Source organism: Chelon labrosus (assembly GCF_963514085.1).
Source record: "Chelon labrosus genome assembly, chromosome: 6".
Lineage (NCBI taxonomy): Eukaryota > Metazoa > Chordata > Actinopteri > Mugiliformes > Mugilidae > Chelon > Chelon labrosus.
The window spans coordinates 5675835-5699893 of record NC_140342.1 but is presented as its reverse complement, the minus strand read 5'-3'; the positions used below and the strand labels follow the sequence as shown (position 1 = coordinate 5699893).

Genomic DNA, 24059 nt, shown 5'->3' with positions numbered 1-24059 from the left:
TGCATGTCTAATCTTCTCAAATGCATGCAGGATGGGATTCAACATGGGTGTATGTGGTCATACAGATGTGGCACGTTTTCCCTCTAACCGAATCACCTTAGCCTAGCAAGATGGCCAAACGCCCCATAAGTGGGTGCGTTGGGGTTAATCTCTGCTTTAACGGGGGTGGGTGGTGCATACTGGGCGGCGAATGACAACAACGGGCCCATGTGCTTCAGACGGGTTCTCTCCATTCTCCATGGCCTGTCGCTGAATACTAAACAACGGCGGTGAGATGCACAGTCACGGCCGCAGAGGAAGGCCAGCACTCACGCCTCAACCCTGCTCTGTCTGACTTTCTCAAGTGCAAGCCCACCCACAGTGCTGTGAGCGCTGTGTGAGCGCTGCTCTAAACCCGGGTCAGCATCCAGGGGTGTGGGGGAATGATAACTGATCACCAGAATTACTCTAGATCTCTTGAGCATTCATGTGCAAGTCAAATGCACTTGTTCCTGCAGGTATCTGACGTTCACCTGGTCTTTGGTTGGAAATGAGAAACGCTAAAACAACAAATTTTTATAAAGAAAAGGAAACTGAGGACTAATGAGAACAGTAACATTTTAAGATAATTTGATTTTCATAAAAATACAGTTTAGATTGCTCCACTGTAACGTCGTTTCTTAAGATATTAATCCAACCTACCATCACCATCCTTCTTTCTTTCCTTTATAATAATTTAATCAAGTCCGTCCACAGCTGAACTGAACTGTGAGTGGGACTTTTCTATTAAGGAGTGTGGCAGCTGGTGCTGGGTTCAGATGAAGAGGCATATACTGTGAGAAAAAGCTGCTTGATGGAATCCTGAACTTGTCTTCTTGCAATTTGACTCTGCTTGCCATTTTTCTTTTCTGTCGGTCTGCGCCTCATTCTGTCTCTCTAATTGGAACAATCACAGTACAGTGCTTCTTTGCCCTGCTGACTGTTGGACCACAGGAGACTGGTACTTCTCTCTCACTCTCTCTGTATGTGTAAAATGTTAGACAGAGGGCTATAGTACAGCTGATTTCCCCTTAGTGCAGCAGAGGGGAACAGAGACATCAGAGTAAGAGCTCTGATAGCCAGACAGAAAAGAACTACACTGCATGTCATCGTGTTTCCGTATAATTTGGGATTGGCCATGTTAGACATGGCTGTAAAAAACTGAGAAGAGGCCAGTCACCTCAGATGGCTACACGAGACAAATGAACTTACAAGTGAAAATATTTCTTTCAAGTTGTATTTGTTTATTCATGTTTTATGTTGTAATTGTTTCTGGTCATATTTCATGGTGTCAGGAGACGAAGAGCAAGAAATTCAGTGACTCTAATGCACACAGCAGGGTCTATACCAAGAATAACGGCTACCAAACACATGGGAGAGACAGTGTCTTCTTCTTTAGAAGCTGAAACAGCTGATCTGTCATGTGAGTTAAGGAAAAAAAAACACTGTGATGCAATAATGGAATTTGCATCAAAATACAATATGTGGCCCCTGCGATAGACCGGCGACCTGTCTAGGGTGTACCCAGCCTCTCGTCCGATGACAGCTGGGATAAGCTCCAGCAGACCCTTAACAGGAATGAGCGGTTACAGAAGACGAATGAATGAATGAATACAATATGTGTGATATACAATAACGCAACTATCTAAAAAACTTTTTTCCAACACTGGAACTCGAGTTGAGATACAGACAGAGAAAAAGGGAAATGAAGCGATGTAAGGTATTCTTGGCATCTGACTGAATGAGGAGGTAATACTCCTAACAGATGTCTGATTCTGTGATGCTTGTTAACACTTACTGCATTGAAAGGTGATCTCACCTTGGGTGTTCCCGGAGTGGCTACTCCATCCTTGGCTGAGGGGTTCTTACTGTTGAAGAAAAAGAAAAAAAAAAAGAATTCAGTGATGTCACATTATTCAATGTAATACTAAACTAAATCTGTTCTTGCACTTGCTCACTTGGGATCCGTTTGCCAGATTCCTGTTCAAGCATTCGTCCTTTCATTCATCGCTGTTCTCATTGACATTTTATCTATTATTCCATCCCTGCTACTCTGGACTGAAGTATTGCAGCAAGCATGACCATAAACCAATAATAATACTTATCAACATAAACACACAGTCTGTGTGTGTGATGTGATTTGTCAGTCTGCAGACTGAAATATGTTAAGTACAACAAGCCTGACTTTAAACATTGTAGGGAAGAATCTGTTGCTGCATGAAGGTGGAAATGTGTGTGTGTGACATTTTAGACTGGGAATGAAGGATGGGAAGTCAAAATGTATTAAATAGACAGCCTGCCAACAACACAGACATGTTACATTTGTTCATGTTACTTTATTTTGATCGCTTTTTCTGACACCTTCACTGACCCCTCCATTCTCAATTGATCTGTTGTTCTTTCATTTCTTTTTGTTACCCTGTCTTCCTTCTCTCCCCCGCTCCCTCTCTCTCCTCCTCTGTCTTTCTGACTTTCACCCAAACACAGAGATAAATTTCTGCGAGCTTCACGAAGCGTTGCGGCAGGCTTGACATTGACAAAGCGAGACAGGGTTGTCATGTTTGCTTTGAGACCCTGTTAGCACTCCAGACCCTCTTGGACACACACATGTGCAAGCACACACACACACACACACATGCTAACAGACAGACAGTGGCAGAGCGTGGAAGGAAGGGTGCCTAAAACTGAATTGAGCACAACCTCTAATCTGACAGCATGCCTTGCTAGACAAGGGATTTCCCTTTTCAATGGATGGATGGGTGGGTAATAAGAATAAGAAGCCTTATTTATATGTCACTTATCTGAAAGAAGAATTTACAAAGTGGTGCACAGGGAGGCATAAGAGCAAGACAAGAAAACATAAAACGAGTGACATATAATGCATAGCTGCACAAAGATAGGCGGGAACGGATAGGGGAATGGATGTGTAATCCATCAAGGACTATGAAAATCCATGCTCGTGTACATATTATGCTACGCAAAGTGTAGCTCATGTTATTTGTTTAGTTTTTTTGCACAGCAAAACTTCATGGTTTACTTGTCATGGTGTGTACGACTGTGATGCCTGTGAAACAGTCACTGTCTTATGTGATGATAAGTCACCTTATTGCTCTTGTAACAAAAACAAAAATTTGGTCTTTGCATTTTGCAACTTATAGGATCAAGTATTTTAGGGAGTAAAAGTCAAGATTTACTGGCATGTTTTGCCTTCAATTCAGTTTTTTCACATTTTCACAAATGTTTGGAGGTGGAGGGGAGTCTGGGGTAGCTATGTTGGGAACTGATTATGATCTGGCAAAGATCTGCCGGACCAATCAAATTGTGAGTCAAATGTAGTCAAACGAGTCATCTGAGCGCCATGGAGATGAATTTGTGTACAACAAAATGACTGACTGGTTGTAGGACAATCCAACTATTGTATCTGCATTGGTTGAAACATGCCCCATGATAAAATCCAAATGGACAGAATCAGAACAGAACTGAGTCTGGCTAGATCTGGTTAGCGTGGCCGCAAATTGATGAAAATGTACAACTAAGTGGTACCTCTCACAGTGATATTGTTCTTACACAGTCAAAAGTAGCTTTATATGGACTGGTAAGCTTATGGCCTGATTGTTCCTGAGTTCAGGATAAGCTTTCCAAAGGAATTTGATAGATAACTACTAAAGCATAATTAAGATACATTTAGCAAAGGATAACAATTAAGGCAGGAACACGGGACAGTGGATGTCTCTGGATGTATTAAATGTCTTTGGGCATGGTGAACATGTCTATGAAAACCTGACATTAGCTACTGCTTCTGCACTGTGAGTGTACCTGTGGATGTGCATATGCAACTGTATATTGTCTTGAAACTGCGTGTGTGTCTATGTGTGAACGCTGCTGAACAGCAGGCCTCACCTCCACCAACAAAGAGAATAAACATGGGTGACACAGTCAAGCTGCCGTGTAATGCAGGGGAATCTGCCAACACTCCCCCCGCACACACCTCTCTTACCCCTTTTCTATCTCTGTCTCTGTCATCTCTCTCTCCTTCTCCCTCTGTCTCTCTTTTATTCATTACCTGGAACCTCTGCAGAGGCATCAACAATAACAGCCACCTCTACCTGCTTGTTGACAGTGTCAAACAGCGACAAGAGAAGGAGAGCGAGGGAGATGGGAGAGGAAGAGAGGCAGAGAGAGGACAGCAGTTGCATGCCTGCCACGATGGGAGAAAATTGCCACAGTGACAGAGGGGGTGATAGAGAGATGAAAGGAGAGTGAAAAAGAGGGGGGTGGGGGGGAGAACAGGGGATGAAATGCGAGGTGCGAGAGATCTGGTGAGGGAGGACGAGCGGGCAGCATAAAGAGGGAGATCGAGCGAGGCAAAGATGAAAGAAGACAGAAAACGAGAGAAAGAAAGAGAGGGAGTGATGGGAGAGTGTGTGCTGCTGCCTCTTCTCGCAGCTTCACACGTCTGTTCGCCAGGTTCTATGAATTTTTGATGGCAAGGGTTACGGGGCTGGAAATTCCAGCTGGCTGCGATGTCAAAGGAAGGAGGAGAAAGTGTGGAAATGAGCGGCACAGCAAAGCGAAACAAACACACCCGACAAGGAGGAGGAAAGCGAAGGAAGGGGGAATGAAAGACGCATTTTAAAATGTGCTGTGGTAATGAGGCATGTGTGTGAAGAGGGGGAGACAGGTGAGGGCCTGTTGGTGCCTCGAACAAGTAGTTCTTACAGTGCTTTGTGCCTCCACGTCAGAGAGGCAAGCTGTTTATACAGTAGCTTGTCTGATAATCTGAAGCTGAGGCTAAAAGATCATAAATAGGCAGTAGTGATACAATATAGTGTAGGTAGGAGAGATCAGGTGGAGGGTCAAATGTACGATTTGTAGTTTGCCATGTGCAGAAATAGTAGAAGATGAAAAAGAAGTAGAGCTGGACTTTGCAGAAAAGGTAGGAAAAGTAAGACAGTTTTAATTTCATCACAAATTGACTGTCATTCTATTATTTTACTAAATGTCATATCATATCAATGCAGTTTACCACAACAACTGTCATAAGGTTAATTATAGTATAGACACAGACTGTTATAATATAACTACTGACTGTTTTTCAAAATAAAAGTGCAAGCAAATGTTATTTAGCTGATGCTTACTCTTTATGTGCTGAATCCTTTTAAGGGGACCCTCCAGTGAGTTACTACTACATTTTCATGAGGCTGGGAAATAATATCTTTGGGAGTCTCTAGTCAGACCAGTCACACAGGCTGTGCAATAAACTGTGACTTTGATGTAAAAGCATTTATTTTTTTTCATTTAAGCTTCTTCTGCCATCAGTAAATGCAATGATGGGCTGTTTATGACATAATGTGACTAACAGGTTGACAGGTTGAGATGTGATTCAAATGTGATATACGTAAATAATATAGACGGGTTTCCTGTTTACAAACATTACTGGGTGCGCGCGCATCCAGGGGGCAGAAAGCCAGACTGACTTATTGGTCCCCTACGACAACAATCTTAAGTATTGAAGCTTTTTTGTTTTGTTTGTATATATGCACAACTGCAGACTCAATAAAACGTGATTTTAGTTGGATCTGTTTGTCCATCTTTAATTTTGCAATGTTACTGTATATGTACGGCTATAATTATCATGTTAGGCGAGTAATGTAAAACGTAGCCAATTTTAACAGCGGCATCAATCGGACAGCCCGATTTTACTTTTAAATTAAAGTTAAGAACCCTTCGTTTTTCTTTAGTCACAGAGCCTACCTGGCTTGCTCACATATCTTGAACATTTAGCTGAATTTACCTTTTTGTAGATTTCGAGCTCTTTGTCATTTGACGTGCAGGCTACTTGCTAAGATATGTTGGCTAATGTTTACGTATTTCGTGTTTTAAGTATTAAAATACAACCTGTAGTTAAGTTGAAAGGGGATATCTCCGAAGTAATGATCCAACCGGCATGCTATAACAACATTAGCACTCGCAAACGTGATATCAGTTAGCTAGCGCTAGCTGCTAGCCTGCTACGAACAGATTTTCTGAACGCAACGTCTTTTGTTTACAACTTTGTTAAACTTTAACATGAATGAACGTGAACGAGTATGCAGTGCTAACTTAAACTCATAGATAGAGAATTAAAATAGCTCTAAAACAAAACACTGTCTGGACCCTGGACCCAATCTGCCCTTTTTATTGCCTGAAGCCATAACCTCCTCCGGTTTTTTGCAAAAGTATGATTCCCCCTAGGAATATTAAACATCTGGCACTCATCACTGGCTCTTTTAGCGCAGCCAACACAACAACTCCTTGGTATTTTGACTGTACTACTACTACTACTAAACGAAACACGCAAAGATTCAGTCCTCCTCCGTTATCAACACTCTCTGAAAAGACGTCTTTCTGCCCCCTGTCTGCGCGCGCAAACACTTGTGACGTTGCCAAGAAATCCGTCTATATAACAAATTCCAAACCAGTCGGATACTATCAGTATCACTGTACTTAAGCTTTGAATTGGTCCAATCAGTAATTTGGAAGCTATTCCATTCAATAAAACGGCCCACCCAACCCCAACCTGGTTACATCTGCATCAATCCTACAGAAGTAGAGTCAGACTTGTTTTCACCCCACCTCCACTCACTGCCGGAAAGAGTGTGTGTGGGTGAATCAGTCTTTTCATGGTGGGAGTTAGGTGGAATGGATGGCGGTAAAAATAGAGGCATGGTGTTAAACTCAAGATACTGATTGCTTTTTGCCTTTTTGTGTCATATGGTACCGAGGTGGGGGCTTGCTTGAGTGGAGGCAAATTGATTATGGAGGAAGAGGATGGAGAAAAAGAGGAGCAGAGGTATGAAGAGGAGGGGGAGATGGGGTATGTAGATTACTTTGCCCCCATGAGCCACCTGACGTGTACAGGGCATGATAGATTTCCATTTACCAAACTGTGTGTGTGTATGTGTGTGTGAGTGAGAGAGAGATTTCCATGTCCACGCACGAGAAGCTGTGGCCCGTGAACAAGTGACAGAACTCCAGGTCACAAGAGAGGACAAGCTGGCAGTTGTAATCAAACGTACATAGATTTACATGCAGCCGTAACAGAAAGGAGAGGAGAAGAAATAGAAAACAAATAGAAACACACATAAGGACAGACATTTATGGAAAGTACCGGGCAGATGTGGAACACACATTCGTCAACCACACACACACACAACTTCGTTTCCATACCCACAGCTATTTCATTCAACAAGCGCTGCTCGTCATTAAAGGCAGATTTAGTACAAATTGGACCAAATTCCCACTGTCACTTTCAATGATGGCAGCTACCTTGCAGAGAGCCTGAGAGACGGAGAAACAGAGGGTGTGTGGGATTTCGATGGAGGTTAGTTCTGTGATATAACACACACAACACTTTCTGCGTATATTTTTCCCATCCACATACACTTGCTCGCATGTAAAGCAACACTCCTCTCAAATTATCTTTAAGTGTTTGCTTCTCCTCTCTCGTCGTCTTTTTGTGGTGTGTTAGAACGGGTTAATGGTGAGTAGGTAAATCAGCCAGCCGTGACGTTAGCCACCATCCTATCTCACCCTGGGATGACGCTATTTCCTTAAATAACTATGTGTGCGTGTGTCTCCCCAAGCTAGTATCTCAGACTCCCAGAGGGAAGGACAGGCTACTAACCTTTATTAATTATTGAAACACACACGCACACACACACTCCTTGCCATATCAGAATAAAGGATGGCTCTCCCATCTATCCTATTCTATTTGTTTTGTTCCTTTTCATTCTCTAAGGTGAAACAATTCAACTTCTTTGATAACAACTAAAAGATGAGCATGACAACTGAGCACATTTTATCCACTGATGAACACCATGACATTGCTAATAGCTCACTTTTAATTTGATCGTCATCCATTTTCATTACTTTCTCCATCTTTCTTTCATTTTCACATTTTTATTTTGATTATGTGGTGACTCTTATGTTAAGAACCAATTCTGTAACAATCGTAGTCTTTTTTTCATTACTCAACATTTTCCTTCACCAACATTCTGTCCTTTTCTTTGCAAAGTAGGGCTAGAACTAATTTCAATCCCAAGTCAAAGTCAAGTAATCACAGATTCTGGTAAGACAAAGACGGGAGATTTTGGGAAGAAACTTGGACAATGAAAAAATCAGAAGAGTAAGGCCCAGATTTAACATATAGAAAAGCAAAGAATATGAATCTGAGATAGAACAGGGTAGATTAGAGACAAGAGAAGAGGATAGAGAGATGAAAACAAGGGTCAGATGAACAAGATGATGACAGAAAAAAGGGGGTAAGGAGGAAGGATGTCACCAGGTATGGACACAGAGAGGCAGGAGGAGGGGTTCAGGCAGCGTAAACGGGGGTAAATGAAGTGTGATTTCCACGTGGGGTGACGCTATCAGTTGCCCTGTTCCTTCAGGTTAATGGGGACTATCATAAAGCTGGGCCGCTAAGGTGGACACCGGGTCACACACAAACACACCCGCACGTAGGCCTCACACATGTAGGTACACATACACACAGCCAGACGTGCGGTCAAGGTGAAATATGGATCCTAATGGTTGTGTCCCATCGTTAAAAGGGCTTGGAGTTGATTTATCCATCGTAAAACAGCTCGTGCAACTGCCACGAGGAGAAGAAGGGGGCGGCAGTGAACTTGAGGTCACAGGTTTGAATCCTAATCCCCGTAGGAAACACTTAGCTTTACGTTGACGGCATGCCTATGCCTTTTATGCAGATTTATGGCACCAAAATCTCTGCTCAGAAAAAATATGGGTCGGTGAGCCTGACATAAAAGCGGAGCTGGAGTATAGCCTGTGCCTTATTGCATAAAAATTGCCCAGCCTTATGAGCCAGTGAGCATTGTCTTAAAAAACTTGTGTTTAGCTTTGAAGCATGCATATACACACACCCTGTTCTTACTGTCAAGATAAATTCAAGCTCTTTTTTTTTCTAAACAAAATGTTATAGCATTCCCAGACATTTTGGGACATTTTATCTGCCTTACTGAGAGTTAAATTATGGGACTGATATCAGTCTCATCACTCTGTGCCCACTATGGATATACATTTATGTTAAGCCTAGCTTAGTGTATGTTCTGTTTTCACTTTAGGGCTAATTTCCTTCTCCACTGTTGCTGTAGCCACACAGCGCACTCGAACACACACCTTTGGTCAGTGAATTGGGTTATGATTTGAACTTACACTATGACTGTATATGTGATCATGAATAAGAAAGAGCATAGTAATATTACATGTGTTGAAGGCCTACCTCAGGCAAATGTTAGCTAGCCTCTCTATCTCTGTCTCCATGTGCTCCTGGAGCTCCCCGGGCCTGAGCAGGACCTGGCAGATGGGACAGACCGGAGCCTGGCTGTCATACAGGGACATCTTCTTTTTACCTGTAAGCAACAAAAAGGGACCAAGACAATGGCAAAAAAATGTTAGTATAGGCACTGATAGGACAAATAAAATTGCATAAATTGCTTTATGTTTTTATGTTTCATGGTACACCGCGTACTGGTATTAAGAATTCAACATTTTCAGCATCATCTTAGAACTAAAAGCAACTGTGCTTTTACTTTCTAATATCTCAGATCATAAGTGCATGATTATGTCTAGATTACACTCCTACAAACAGGGGGACAGAGTGCTGTACAGTCTCCATTGTGTAATGTTGTTCTCAGGTCAAAGCAGGCGGGCGGGGGAGGTGGGGGAGTTAAAGCAGTGACTGCCATGGATGAGATAATGCTGTATAGAGTCTGCCAACACTACCTCACTTCATTGTCCTTGATCAGCAGGGCACAGGGTGGGGCCCACCTGTTTGTGTGTCATTGTGTGTGAGGGTATGTGTGGAGCACGTGTGCATTAGAAAGTGTGCATCCTACTTTTCAAAGTTTACCTTTGAGTCTGTCTGAACTGGATAAAAATAACATGCATTGAAACTACACCGGTGTTTAATGTCGGAGGACACTTCCTGATTTCCTGTATTTAGCCAATTAAATAGGCTTTTTTTAGCCCATGAACAATAGGCTCCGCCTCAGCCAGGACATCCTGTTTAGACTGCTTGTCACCACGGCAACACAAGGGCCAGGTAGGGGGGACTCCCCTGTATGTCTTGTCGGTTCTCTCTTTTACACACGCGCGCACGCTTATACATACACATGCAGCCCTCGGGGGACACGTATCCTTGCTCACATATTGGTCTGTCAGAACAGTTTCCTGCAAGAGGACTCATCAAGACACAACTGGTCTCACACACATGCTGTCCCCCCTCCCTTCTCAGAGCGTGTCTGTGCATACGAGCCTGTCATTCTCCTGCACCGCCGCTTAACAGAGCCCAAAGCGCTGGACACGTTAAGTGACTTTGAAAAATAGGTAATCGATTATTCTCTCTTTCTTTCTCTCTCCCTCCCTTTCTCCCTTTTTTCACATCTACCCATCTTAAACCCTTCCTATTTGGCATTATCCACTTCTTTTTTTTCTTTGCACCTTTTCTGCTGTCTTGTGACTCTTCTTCTTGCACACCTCGTTTTTTTCCTTCCTCCTCCTCTCTGTCTGATTTCATTCTCCAACAAAGCTTCCTTCACATATTTCCCTTTTTCTTCTTGTTTCTCCATCTATTTTCCTTCCCCCCTTTATTGCTTTGACAAGATAATTTGAGTCCCGCTGAAGCCACCGCCATCCGCTACTGCAAACAAAGAAAGATCCAATCCCCCTCTGGAGCCGACGGGGCTCTTTCTATTCCGCAGACAAGCGAAAACTCCTGGAGGTCGTGCGTCCAGACACACACACACAAGCATATTCCTAAAATTGATTATTTTTAGGCTTTTGTAATGTCAGAAAGTGTAAATGCTTGTTTTGCACAATGCAACTTTACTTTTTGTTACACAAATGGAGGTGATTTTCTTTGGAATTGTGAAATATTCAGCATGAATAATACATTTTGCATTGGTAGATGGATAATAAAGAAATGCAGATGCATGGATATGACAAGAGAAAAGCAACAATGAATGGAAAAGCAGTGGAATTGTATGTCAACTTATCTGATATCAATGTTTTTACAATACATGCTAATTATTCTTGCTCTGATGTCATGGAACAGGTGGGAAATGTGCCGAGAACTATTTTATTCATGGTAAACACGATGTAGACTCAACAGATTAAAAACGGTTCACTGAAGAGGTGAAAGCTCAGACTTTCTCCTTGTCATGTTGTGAGTTATGCCAGTTATGTGTTGGCAAATTAAATGTCCGTCAATCAAAACAATTAACAAAGAGACCAGCTTGTGTGCCTTCACTGACTCTCATCTTTTCTTGCCATTCTCACGTCAGGTGTTTTCTTTCTTTTACTCTTTTTTCCCCCCTACTCATTGTCAAATGCTCCCGGAGAGAAGTGAGTGACGGGGAGAGGCGAATGGACAGATAAATCCAGGGGAGAAGGAGGAGAAGAAGAGGAAGAGAAGGGGGGAGAAGGGCGTGGGGTGGGGTGTTGATGTGATACGATGTCGCGCACCAAGCTTGTCAGCCCCTTAAAGATGATTAATGTCGGGGCAACACACACACACACACGCACGCACATGTCCTGCTTTGGACCTGGCAGCTCAAACACACACTCACCCTGCGGCACAACAAGGGAGCGTTTAATCTCGGGAAGCACAGGGAAGAGTCAGAGAAGGTGGGGGAAGAGGATGGAGGTGAGAAGACGGCTGGACAATAACAAGGAAATAGACCTGACAGGACTTTTTAGTGGTGAGATTCCTCAGTGAAATGTCTGTCGGTGGAGCAAACGAGGGATGGATGGATGCATGGATGGAGGAACGGAGAGAGAAGGTGTGCACCACCCCTGACAGGCATGATGGAATATAGGCCTGATCCCCGCTAATGTGCCAAGATGGATCGTCTCATCCCTCTTACTCTGACTTTCTTTTTTTTTGTCTCTCAATCCCTCCATTTGTCTTCTCTCACTATCTAGTATTTCCCTTTAGTTTCCCGTCCAGATGACTATCTCCCTCTTTTCTTCTCTTTCAATATTTCCCCAGCCACCACCTTCGCTACTTTTCATCTCTGTCACTTGATCCACTTAATGGCGCTCACTGGTTTTGTTCATGTCACAAAACAATAAGTCAGCCAGCTGGCAGGAAGCATATCCTCTGACTTTTCCTATCTTCCGTCTGATTTATTTACTGGCTGTGATAGTACGGACATAACACTTTGGCTGCTCTAACCCAAGCCACAGAATCACTAATTCCCAGTTTAGCAGTGTGACTTTGTTAGGAGAGGGAATGAGAATCACAAAAGGACTACTAATTGTTGTTAGTACACCAAATACAGAAATATTATAATTATATGTCTTACAAGTTCTATCCAACCCACGTTTAATGTGCACCGCGCCCTTAACTGGGCTTTTATATCCATATACTTTAAAAATAATGAGATGAGTCACACATACAAACACGACTGGACAGGCAATTACAGACACCAGATGGTGGGGAGGAGAATGCTAGATCATATGGGAGAGTGGAGAGAAGAGAGGAGGGACCTTCCACTGCCTTGCTTCCTTGCATTTGTGTTGTTTCAAATTCATCTTCACTTTTTTTTCAAAACCCCAATATTCTTCATTCCTTTCCTGCCATGTTACCTCTGAAGCCTTATTTCTCCACCTTCTTTCTGTATTCTTTCCTTTTTACCCACAGTACATGTCTTCCTTCCTTCTGTCCTTCTTTGTGCAACAGTAAATATGACTGAACACTACAAGGTGTTAATCAATGACAGGTCTCAGTTGCTCTGTGGCCTACAACTGATGAAGATTTGTCAAATGTCAATCATCATGAAACAAGTTTAATCCGTTTCAACACTTGAAGCAGCATTCTTCATCTGCCTTCATGCTTTTCCTTCTCTCTCTCTCTCTCCATCCCTCAGTGTCTCGCTCCCCTCTCCCCTCTGTTGCTTTGGTCCTCATGAAGTGGGAATCAATAGATGCTAGATAGTGCAGGCTCCCAGTCACAGACTACAATGAGCTGAGGTAAAAGGTGCACCTCCAGAGAGGACAGGGATTGTCAGCTCAATACTGGCTCTCAATGGGACCAGAGATAAAACACCATTTGGGGTGTCCTCACGGCTCAATGGGCTAAGAGGCAAAGCATGTACTCACAACACTGTGGCTGCAAATCCCATTTAATGACCTGTATTGTGGGTCATCTCTTCACTTTTATCTTGACCAACACTGATGCCTCTCAGGAAACAAGAGACTGGTGTACACTGAACTTTTCCTCAAACTTGGAAATATTTTTTTTGTTACAGTCACTGGTTACAGAATGATTCAATATTGTGTTATAGCAATCAGACAATCACTGATATAGAATTTGTAGGTTACTGCTGTAAATGTGACAATGCAGAAACAGAAATGTTTGACTTTCTGTGAGCTTGATCCATTTCAGTCTTTTATGTCTTCAGTGAGGAATTGAATTGTCTTGTAAATTATACACACAATCAGCTAATGAGCACTGAGCATGTAAACTGGATTTAAGCACTACAATAAGAGTCAGAAAAGAGGAAGGCCAGATTTATGGGTTGGCACATATATAGTATGTTTGTGGGCGACACAATGCGCACACACGCAGAGTAACAGGCACACTTGCAAAATACACAAGCACATTTCCCAAATGGAATTACAATGTGTCTGCATGTGGAGGCTGTTTTTCTGTCCTTGAACAACTGTCTTCTTCTTCTTCTTATGTGTGCATGTACACACACACACACACACACACACACTTTCATTCCCCCTCCTTGTTGTTCTCCTAAATGAGTTTTCTGACATGCATCAAGTGTTTATGCCTGCTACCCTTCTTTTCTCATGTTCCCCTCCTTCTTCTCCGTTTCCTCCTCCTTTTTTTTTCTCCCCTCCTCTACGCTCGCCCGGCCGGTTAGCTATAACACCCGCCAACATCGGTAAACAAGGAAATCTCTCAGCCGCGGCCCGGCGTGTAACCGCATTACCGCGCCCGATAACCTCTTCAAATAATGTGCGATAAGGGGAATTTGATTTGATTCACGAAAGGGAAAGAGGGCCACTTCTGCTCCCCCCCACCCCACAATCTCTTCCTTTTCCTTTCCTTTATCTATTTCTTTCTCATTCATTCCCTTCACCCCACCATCCTCTCCTCTTCTTCTTTTCACTTAGCCTGAGGGTCCAGGCCCTCCTCCTTTCGACGCATTCTCCTCTTCTCCAGAATGACACCGCCTCGCATCTGCAATCAAATAAATCCCACCGAGGTGTCAGCCTTCATTTAGACTCTCCCCTGTCTTCTACCCGACCAAAGCAAGGTGAGGTGAGAGGGGCCCCGTAAAGCCATCATCTCCATAATGGCAAATATGAGCCCTAAAGCCCAAAACCAGGGGCCGTATTAACACAAATGGGACTAGCAGGTGTGTGTGTGTGCGTCTCCCAGTGAAGTGATATGTTTTTTTCTTAAGTGAGCTGTGATTTAAGCAGCCTAGACACTAGGCTGATCACTACATGTGTGTGTTTCTGTGTGTGTGTGTGTCTGTGCAAAATAGATGAGGCTGTGCGCCTCATTCAGAGGGCATTTGATGAAATGGAACGGGGGTCAACTTCAGTTTGCCACCCGGGCTGCTTTGCGTTAGCCCATGCATGTGTGCATTTCCTGTGTCTGTCTGTGTGTATGTGCGAGCAGTCTCACTCCCTGACAGTGATGCATGGCGCTTTTAAATAGCACTCCTCCACGCCCTGCTCAAAACTCATCACCAGGCTCTTTCACTATCCCTCCCTCGCTCCCTGGGGTTGTCACTTTTAGAAAAGCAAATGAAATGTCTGCGCGGTGGAGAGCAGGGATGAAGAGATGGCTGGATTGAGGGATAGAAGGGGGAAAGGTGCGCACGCGCGTGCAGTGGGGTGGATGTGTTTGGCGTCTGTTTGAGTCAAGGGAATCAAAACATTTGTGTGTTCAGACTATGAATGTGAATAAAGAGTGAAATGGATGACGCACTTATTTTACACAAAGAGGACATTTATTACTGTTACTATATGCACAATAGTCATTCTGTCACTGGGGAAAGGTTTGGGATCAGTGGACAGCATTTTCAAGGCTACATTGCTCCGATATAGAAAAGGAAAATTAAATGAAATTTGGAGGATTTAGAAAAGAAAAAAAGGGAAAGCCCAAGAGATCATAAATCATCAGCTGCCTAGTTTTGAACACACACTGATAAATGGTCATCTGATGAGCCTGTGTGTGTGCCTATGTGTGTGTGTGTGTGTGTGTGTGTGTGTGTCAGCATGTGTAATGCAGCTTTCACTCCTGGGACCCTGCTGCACGCGTGTGTGTCTGACTCAAAGACAGCAGTGTGATGCCAGCAGTGAGGTTATCTCCAACTACTGACAGCTGTTTATTCAATCAATCACCTTGTCAGTGTGTATGTGTGTGTGTGTGCGTGTGAACGTGTGTGTCAGAGAGGAGCCGGTGGAGAGGGAAAAAGAAGTAAATTAATGGAGCATTAACCAAGCACTGACCCACAGAGCAGAGGAACAACCAGCCGCAACAGGCCAAGCCTCAAATCACGATCCCTATCACACAACGTGCTAAAATACAGCGCTCAAACCATAGTTGCTAGAATGGTCGCAGTGTGCAAGTGTTCTGCATGATATTTAAAAAAAAAAAAAAACATAAAGATGGATAAACTGACTATTTCAGTTGTTACAAGGCTTTTTTTTAGAAAATAAAAATTATAATATTCCTTTATTTTACTTGAGCTCTCTATACTATAATTTGCAATTAAACCCATATTGTCATTGATAATGAATAATTGAATAATCATGATTAAACATGAATAATTAATGCTTTGGGGAACCTGTACATTGTGCATTTTAAATATTAAAGGCAGACAAACTGAAATATTGATTACTTCTTGGACTTTTTTTGCTAAGGTTTTGGACATCAGAACATAGTGCAACTCCTATGTTTATAAATTCAGCATGTGGTGCTGTCCTGTAACACACCTGCTACATCTTGGTTTGCATGACATATGTTTATAATAGAAAGACAACCCTATGCCCCGTGTCTGCTGACTGGCTCTCTTCCATTCTTCCTTCCTCAGCTTTGCGGAGGAGGAGGGATACCTAACGGAGACAAGTGTGGGCGTGAGGCCTGTCGGCACTCATTTCCATCCCAAAGGGCCCAATCACGACAGGAACATGCCGTGTCAGTGGGCAAACGGGGACATCAGCATTTTAAAATAGACACACTGAGCCAGCCCAATCACAGCACACACAGACACAGGTCGTCAGTGTGCCAAATGACGGTTAGCAGAATATTTTAATCACACATTTGAAAATAAGCTGCATGTGTTTACTGATTTTTGGTTTTAAATTTTCTTTTAGTGTATCACTGTATTTAGAAATATAAGACAAACTGTGACATTCTATATATTTAGGGTTTTTATACATATATTTTTTACTTTTACTACTGTGTTTAGAAGTTCAGGTCTTTGGTGTTGAACTGACACAAAGATTTTACCAGATAGCTTTCCATCTCACATACATCCTGACTTTTACTTCTTTTCTTTCCTTTTCCCCGTCCCATTCCTTTGATTCGACTTGCTCGCTGCCTCTCATTATCTCTCTGCCTGCTGCTTTCATATAGGGCTGCAGCTATCGATTCTTTTTGTAATCGATTAATCTAGCACTTTATCGATCGATTAATCGATTAATCGGATATTTTTTTTTACGTTTTTAAACAACCAAAACAAATAATGCATAACGAAAATTATGTGGCTGTAAAATGATCAAGCATTTGCCTTTTATTTCTCAAAAAAACAGAGAACTCCAACTCCAACATTTGGCTCCAAAACTAAGCCCATGTATTGCAATTTACCCATTAAAAGTGCCAGTGCAAACAATTACATAACAATACAGTTAAGCGAACTTACTGTAAAACAAAAAGCAATTTAATTTATTAATATGCACAACAAGTTTCATGCTGTAATCTAGCCCTGACATCAAAGTAAATATGTTTTATGTAGATTTCTACACCTGCAGCATTTACCATTAGGCTACTAACAAATAATACATAATTTCTGGGGTGAGCCTATTTGCTATGGTAACCTAGCAACCTGTGTGTTTGTTTGTGAACGCATACTGTGCGTGAGGAAGAGTGAGAGAGATGAGGGTGCAGAGAATTTAGTAAAGTCAATGATTCTGATAAGCTCAGGCCGGTCGCGTTCGCCTCGCGGCCGCTCAATTTGTGATCCGCTGCGTAAATCCTTCGGCTGGCCCGGTCGTCCCGATTGCCACTCCGCCCCTGAAGCTAAACATCATATCTAGTCAAACCGCATCATGACATCGCTACATACAGTATGCGATTAAAATCAGCGAACATCAATGTATAGGTTTAGGTTACGTTACCTTGTTTCAGCGACGCTGGTGAAACAGCATGTGGATGTTTTCTGTTTAGATGCTGGATCATTTGAGCTTGTCCTGCTGTGATACGCCAGGTCTACTTTGCAGTATCTGCACTTTGTTCTCTTCCTTTTTTAGAATGTAATGATCCCAAACTTTAGACATTTTTTGCCGTTTATGGGCATCTTTACTCTCCGCCATCGCGCCAACTAAATTCAAAATGTATCACGCGCTAGTGGTGTGCTTGCGTAGGTGCTTCCAAAACAACGGTCCGTGTGGAACAATCAGATCCCTGCGCGTATAGTGCGCGTCATAGGAATTTAACGAGGCTTCGAGGCAGAGTTTTTGCCTCGAGCAATTTTTGTAATCGAGTTAATCGAGTAACTCGACGAATCGTTTCAGCCCTACTTTCATATGGTCTAGCGGCTGAATTAATTACCAAAGCCAATTAACGCTAGATTGGCTGATGTTTTAACTAATTAGCTTTAATGAGGGTGCCGTGGCTGCCTGCACCGTGTTAATTGAATCCTAACAGCGGAGGAGGCAGCCAGTGGAGGCAGAACGAGCGGGATGGAGAGATGGAGGGAAGGATGGATGGCGACAGGCATGTGCACACTAACACACATGATGTTATTGATAATATTCAGAGCGCATCGCAGAACCACCTACCCCATTTTCGCTGCTGGGTTATCATTAACATTATTGGCCTTTTGTACAAGGCACCAACACTCATAGAAAAATAGAAGAAAGGAAACAGAAATCTATTCAAAGACGTGATTATGTTTTGTCACTGTGTGAATTCCCTTCATTTGCTGGGTAAAGGTTTGTCTTAGCTAACTAGGGTTTCTTTAATACAACTGATTCCCTCATCACGTATCTCATGGTTATTCCTAGCTGTATTTGTTACTGCAAAACGTGCCTCGCAAAGAGGAGCAGCAGATTACCATCTTAGATCAATGTCATGCCGTCCTCTTAGCGTCGGATTACCTGCTGCATACCTGAACTCCTTTCTCACCTGCCTTGTTCTAGGGGGATCATAGGAGACGAGATGTGAATTGTTTTCACTGATTTGAAAGGTCCTATGGATAAACAGAAATTTCACATGACATCCAGACGGAGGTGTGGATATTTTCATGCAGCACCATGGATTCTGTAAGATGTACCTCAGACTCTGATGTCTTCGAATTTAACATTTTTAATCTATCTTTTGCATAATTTCAACTAGAAATTGTTTTCACCTAAAAACAAGACGTGGAACAGAATCAATTTGTTAATTTTAGAAAATACAATCTAATTAAATACAAGCCCCGTGGGTCCCAAGTATTGGCCAAATGGGAACAAATGGAATATTACAAATGTCGTATTTATTGCTCACTGTAATGGGTCAGCAAAAACCCTGTGCACAATTTCTCAAGATATAGCAGTTTCATTTAACAGTCAAATGTAAAAAAGCCATTATATCCTACCAACTGATAATGATTGGAAATCTTCTAAAAGAGCATACATAAATCCATACTACAACTGTTGAGAGACATGAACGACATTAGATAAAGTTGTAACATCATCTCCATCCTCTCTCTCTGCCGGCTTCTCCCATATTGCTGATCTAAAGACATGAACAGCGGCAGATTGTCTGAGGTGGCCATAAAAATCTGCATGGCCGTGTAAAAGGCTTAATGATTTTAAAGTTACAAGAGAAAAGAGCCTGCAGTTTGTCTCATCCATCAAGTCTAGCACCGCCGCCTCCGCCAAATGGCCCTGCCACCTAACCTGGAGCTTAGCAATGCAGGGCCAGATACACCCTCCCTCTTCCTCTCCTCGTCTCTCTGAAACATTTTGTCTCTGTCCTACTCAGACTACATTATTTCTTTCTCTGTTCTTGGTACATCTTTCACCTTCTCTGTGTCACCTTCTACTTGTAAATTTAGAATAAAGCACACCATAGCTCTGCTGAAGTGATATGAAACTGGCTGATTCAAGGGACCAACAACAAAATACTTTATAAGTATTTAATACTAATCTGTTTTTTTTTTTTTTCAACCCCTTATATTCAAAATAGTTCTCAGAAATCGGGTGCAGACCAAATGAAGGACAAACAGGAAAAACCAATAGGAATCATATGGTGGGAAATATTTCTGTGTTTTGATATCAGTTTACTGTCTACATACTCTGGGGTTTCCAAACAGCTCTGAAGTTCCCTCCCGAGGAGTAGACACTTATCAAATGCATTTTAAGTCTTAGACAAATAAGCTCACACACGTATTCACCCTCCAGTAGAGGCGAGGATCTTTGATTTTCATGTTCTGCCCATCAGTCAAATGGTGGAACACTCATTCATGCACATACAGAATAGACACTGAGAAGCCCTGCCATCACAGCACCTGTACCACCTTTTTTGTTTTTTCATTTCTCCCCCCAGTGCACTTTCTCTGTAACATATAGATGAATAGACTGAATGAGAAACAAAAACAGATTCCTTCAACAGAATGATACTACACTCTTGAAAACTGGTCATCTAAACCAGTCATAAAACTCACTTCATCCTAAATACATACAGGGAAACCCTGATATAAAATTGGAACGGTTTTACTCTGGCTTGGGTTTTGCTAATGACAACTAAATCAAAGGCTTTGACACAAATGTTGAATGGAGTTTGCAGGCTCTATTTCATTTGACAAAACCTGGATTTATAGATTGTAATAACTAACATGTAGATTTATGGGTTCTATTAGGGACTATAATGTCATTCAGACACAATAACAGCTATAAATACACAGATACACAATCTCTGTGACAACAATAGCCAAATGTAAATCAGATAAATGATGAAATTGAACAGTCATTCAAACAGCCCTGTTTAACTCTGAAACCTCATGAGCCTTTTGTACAGCAGATGCTGTCGTAGGTGTGTGTGTTTGTGTGTGTGTTGGCTTGTCAGCAATTGAGAAGAACCTATTTCCTCTTGCAGAATCCCCGGCTCTAAATGATGGATTGATATCTCTCTCGCTGTGGATTATTCGCGCATGTATGTGTGTGTGTTTGTGTGTCACTGGCCCTCTCAGCCTCTTGCTGCCTCTCCTCAGGCCCTTATCAGCTCTTGTCACAAACAGAGGATAGGGGATAATCCTTCATACAAGGGGAGCAGTCTGGCCTTCCATCTATCTAGCTGTCTGTCTAGCTGTCTGCTATATTACCCTTCTCACCGGAGTGTCACTGGAATAGGAATCAAACGGACACAAAGCAAACTTCCTGTATCCCCATAATCTCGGATGGCACGACTTAAGAGTCTGATGAGAAGAAAAGTTAATGTTTTTGTCATAAGTTTGGCCAGACTATACAAAGTTTGGTGTAATTATTTTGTCTGTGGATAAACAGTTGGGAATTTTGTGTTTTCTCTAGGTGTCAGTTGTCCTGGAGGGAATAAAAACGAACCACAGTCTCCTTTGGAAAAATGACTGCAACCCAGATAATGAAAACTTTCCTAAGTTCCCGGTCACGCCTACGGCTTGGGGTGCTATGGTGTGGTTTGGTTGCCTGCCATGTCCTCATGACAGCGGGTGCTGCGGGTCATCCTGAGTTCCAGGAATCAGAGAGGTCCCTGGCACCAAACTGGTCCAGACTACAAGAGTAAGCTTGTGAAAGCATGACTTTCACAACATTTCATAATGTCAGAGGATCATTTATACCCCACCTCACAAAACATCATTTATCTCAGCACTTTTGTTCTAAAATGAGACTTTAAAGAGCAATAAAACAAGTAAAAATAAAACAACATGAAAACATTACAACAAATTGTTACCCACAGGGAATCGTACCACTTGAGAAAAACCCACTCCAGATGGAAAAATGAAGCAGTCTTATTATGCTGGTTTAGCTTAAAATACATGAATACTCCATACCCACATTACATTCTTTGTGATGCCTCTCCCCGGGTCTGCCTGTCTCTCATTTTCTACAAAGTAATACAAGGCAGAGGGGAAAAATGTATAGCAAAATATATCTGGGTGGTAACACTTGATATGAGCAGACCAACGATGTCTATCTGCTGGAGTGGGATATTGCACAGGTCACACCTGAGGCTATGTGTGTGTGTGTGTGTGTGTGTGTGTGCGTGTGTGTGTGTGTGTGTGTGTGTGTGTGTGTGTGTGTGTAAGAGACCGAGAGAGAGAGACGGAGCGAGAGACAGAGAGAGAGAAAAGAGCAAGAGAGAGATGAGTGATTGTATCACATGGCTGCAATTGGACATCATTGTGATCTTTATCAATGTGCTATCTCTGTGCTCTACAGGAGCTCTGCCTATCAACCTCCATCCCTTCTTTCCTGTCCTTCTCCTTTCCTTCCCTCTCTTCTCGCTCCCTCTGCGTGATGATATGACAATGTCCAATAGAGGGGGATGTTTCACTACACTTTCCTCTTTCCGGGCCTTCTGCTTTCTATAAAATGCCCCATCATTTGCTTTAAAATGTTGCCTCCCTAAAATATGCCTTTGAGCCAAATATGTGAAAGAATGATTTGTTTCAGAAGGCAGTGTATCTTATATGACATTTTGCTCTAAAGTAAAATAAAAGGAAATTGACAAAGGAGTCAGAAACATGATCAAGTTGAATTATACAGACAGCAAAGACTGTTTGTCGTTTGTAACTTGTAATGAAAAGGTGCATTAATGAAATATATATTTTTCGTAGCACATCCCTAATTCATATAGTTTCTAAAAATCGTGTGAAAATCTGCAGTTTTGGTGATTTGGAAGTTTTAAGATAACCTGAAGTAATGAATGTCTTCTCGAGCTAAATCAAGCTTTAAAAATCCAACAACTCTGAAGATATGTGGTTTTCATCGGAAAGTGATTAAGTTGTCTTTGCTTTTATTTACTCTCAGGTACCTTCAGATTCTTTATAGAGGCAGTTTGGAGGCTGTCTCTCTCCCTTTCACACACACTAACAGGTCTGCAGCTCAAATCAATAGAAAATTAAAGAGACCGAAATGGTTTCTGCTCACATATTAACCTTCCTTCTCTTTTCTCCTTTCTTTACCATCTTTTCCATCATCCCTCCCTCGCTCTTTCTCTCTCTCTCGCTCCGCGTCTCTTGCCCTCCCCTAATAGCCAGTGCCACTGACGACAACAGTGCTTCAAACAACCTGAGTGTAGGTTTTAGTGACAGAGGGAAAAGAGATGTGTTTTTTCAAGTTCGAGCTTTACAAACGGGGCGAGAGAGAGAGAGAGAGAGGGGAGAGGGCGAGATGGTCGGATGAAGGGATGGATGGAGGGATGGGGCAGTAATAGCACGGAGACGACAGGGGCTTTGGATGCTCTCTCTCTGGACACACACACGCATATACACACACACACACCGTCAGGGGACTCAAATCTCAGAGCAATTTTCAGGCCGGATGATTGGCAGCTTGATGCGTATTCTTCCCCTACAAGACCGCCTGATAACTCCAGCTATCCCATTCCACCCCACTATCTCTCCCTCCCTCCCCCTCCTCTCTTTTTCCCCACTCTCACCACTTTTTTTTTGTCACCATGACTCGCTCAACACCCCCTTGCCATGACCCCCTCCTTCTCCCCTCTCCCATCCTTCTCTCCATCCTTCTTTCCCGCTCTCTGTCTCTCTCTCTGGGCCTGTTGTGGGACTATTACAATGACAGAGGCGATAAGGGACATTTATCACATGTGCGGCGGGGTGAGCGAGAGAAAGCCCTCAACAGGTCTAGGGGGAGGAACACACACACACACAAATGTCCACACACATACACCTTCAGCACTGAGCCATGTAGAAATGCACATGCACACCACTGTGCAAGCCCCCATGCACATTAATGCACCTAAACAAATACACAAACAGTCAGAGGTTGCACATGCTTACACACAGCCGCTAACGCATGCACACACACAGAATGCAGCGGTGAATCATCCTCCTTTTCCCCATTTTGTATTTTGCAGTTGACTGAGGCCAATTCCCCATAATTCAATACAGTTGAAAAATGAAACCCCGGTAAATCGCTACAGCGATTTTACAGATCCCCGCTTATCCTCATAATTCATTATTTCCAAACTGTAACAACATTACATTTCATTTGTAATGCTCCGCCTGCCTCAGCCATTTGCCAATTGTTATATCTTATTGTTTTCCCTCTCCAAGGGGGAGAAAAGTGAGTTACTGGGGGAGAAATGGAGGCTGGCTGGGTGGCGGGGTTGCTCCTTAGCTGCCTATCTACCTGTTTGCCTCTCTAGCTGTCTATTTATCGTCCTGACTGCCTCTGGATATGCCCTGTCTTCCTCTCCATCTGTCTGTCGTACTGTCTCACTAACTAACTGGCCGTGTTGAGAATGCACAGGCAACAGTGAACAAATGAGAACAGAGTTGCTGTCCGTATTGTGATCAAGTGATAATGAGCCTATTGTTCGTGTCCTTATAGACACACATGCACTCACACAGACTGGCCTATTGTTTCTCAGCACCGTGGTACTGTCAGATCCACAGCTGGACGAGTGCAACGCCGAGACTGGCACACGGATGGAGTGAGGATAAGGAGGAGGCAGGAGTCAGCAGAGCAGGAACGGGAAGAGAAAACGATTGGAAGGGCAGTGGAGGAAAGAGGGGAAGTTG

The 24059-nt window shown here is 42.8% G+C and overlaps 1 protein-coding gene across 12 annotated transcripts in view; it reads right to left on the bottom strand.

Moving 5' to 3' along the window:
• Positions 1-24059, bottom strand: part of rnf220a (ring finger protein 220a) — a 138510-nt gene that overhangs the window by 29984 nt on the left and 84467 nt on the right. For all 12 annotated transcript variants that reach the window (XM_084546994.1, XM_084547001.1, XM_084546998.1 and 9 more), the window contains 2 exons: positions 9302-9431; positions 1838-1886 (listed from right to left, as the gene is read on the bottom strand). In XM_084546994.1, coding sequence (XP_084403120.1) covers positions 1838-1886; positions 9302-9431 — 179 coding nt within the window. The remainder of the gene's footprint in view (positions 1-1837; positions 1887-9301; positions 9432-24059) is intronic.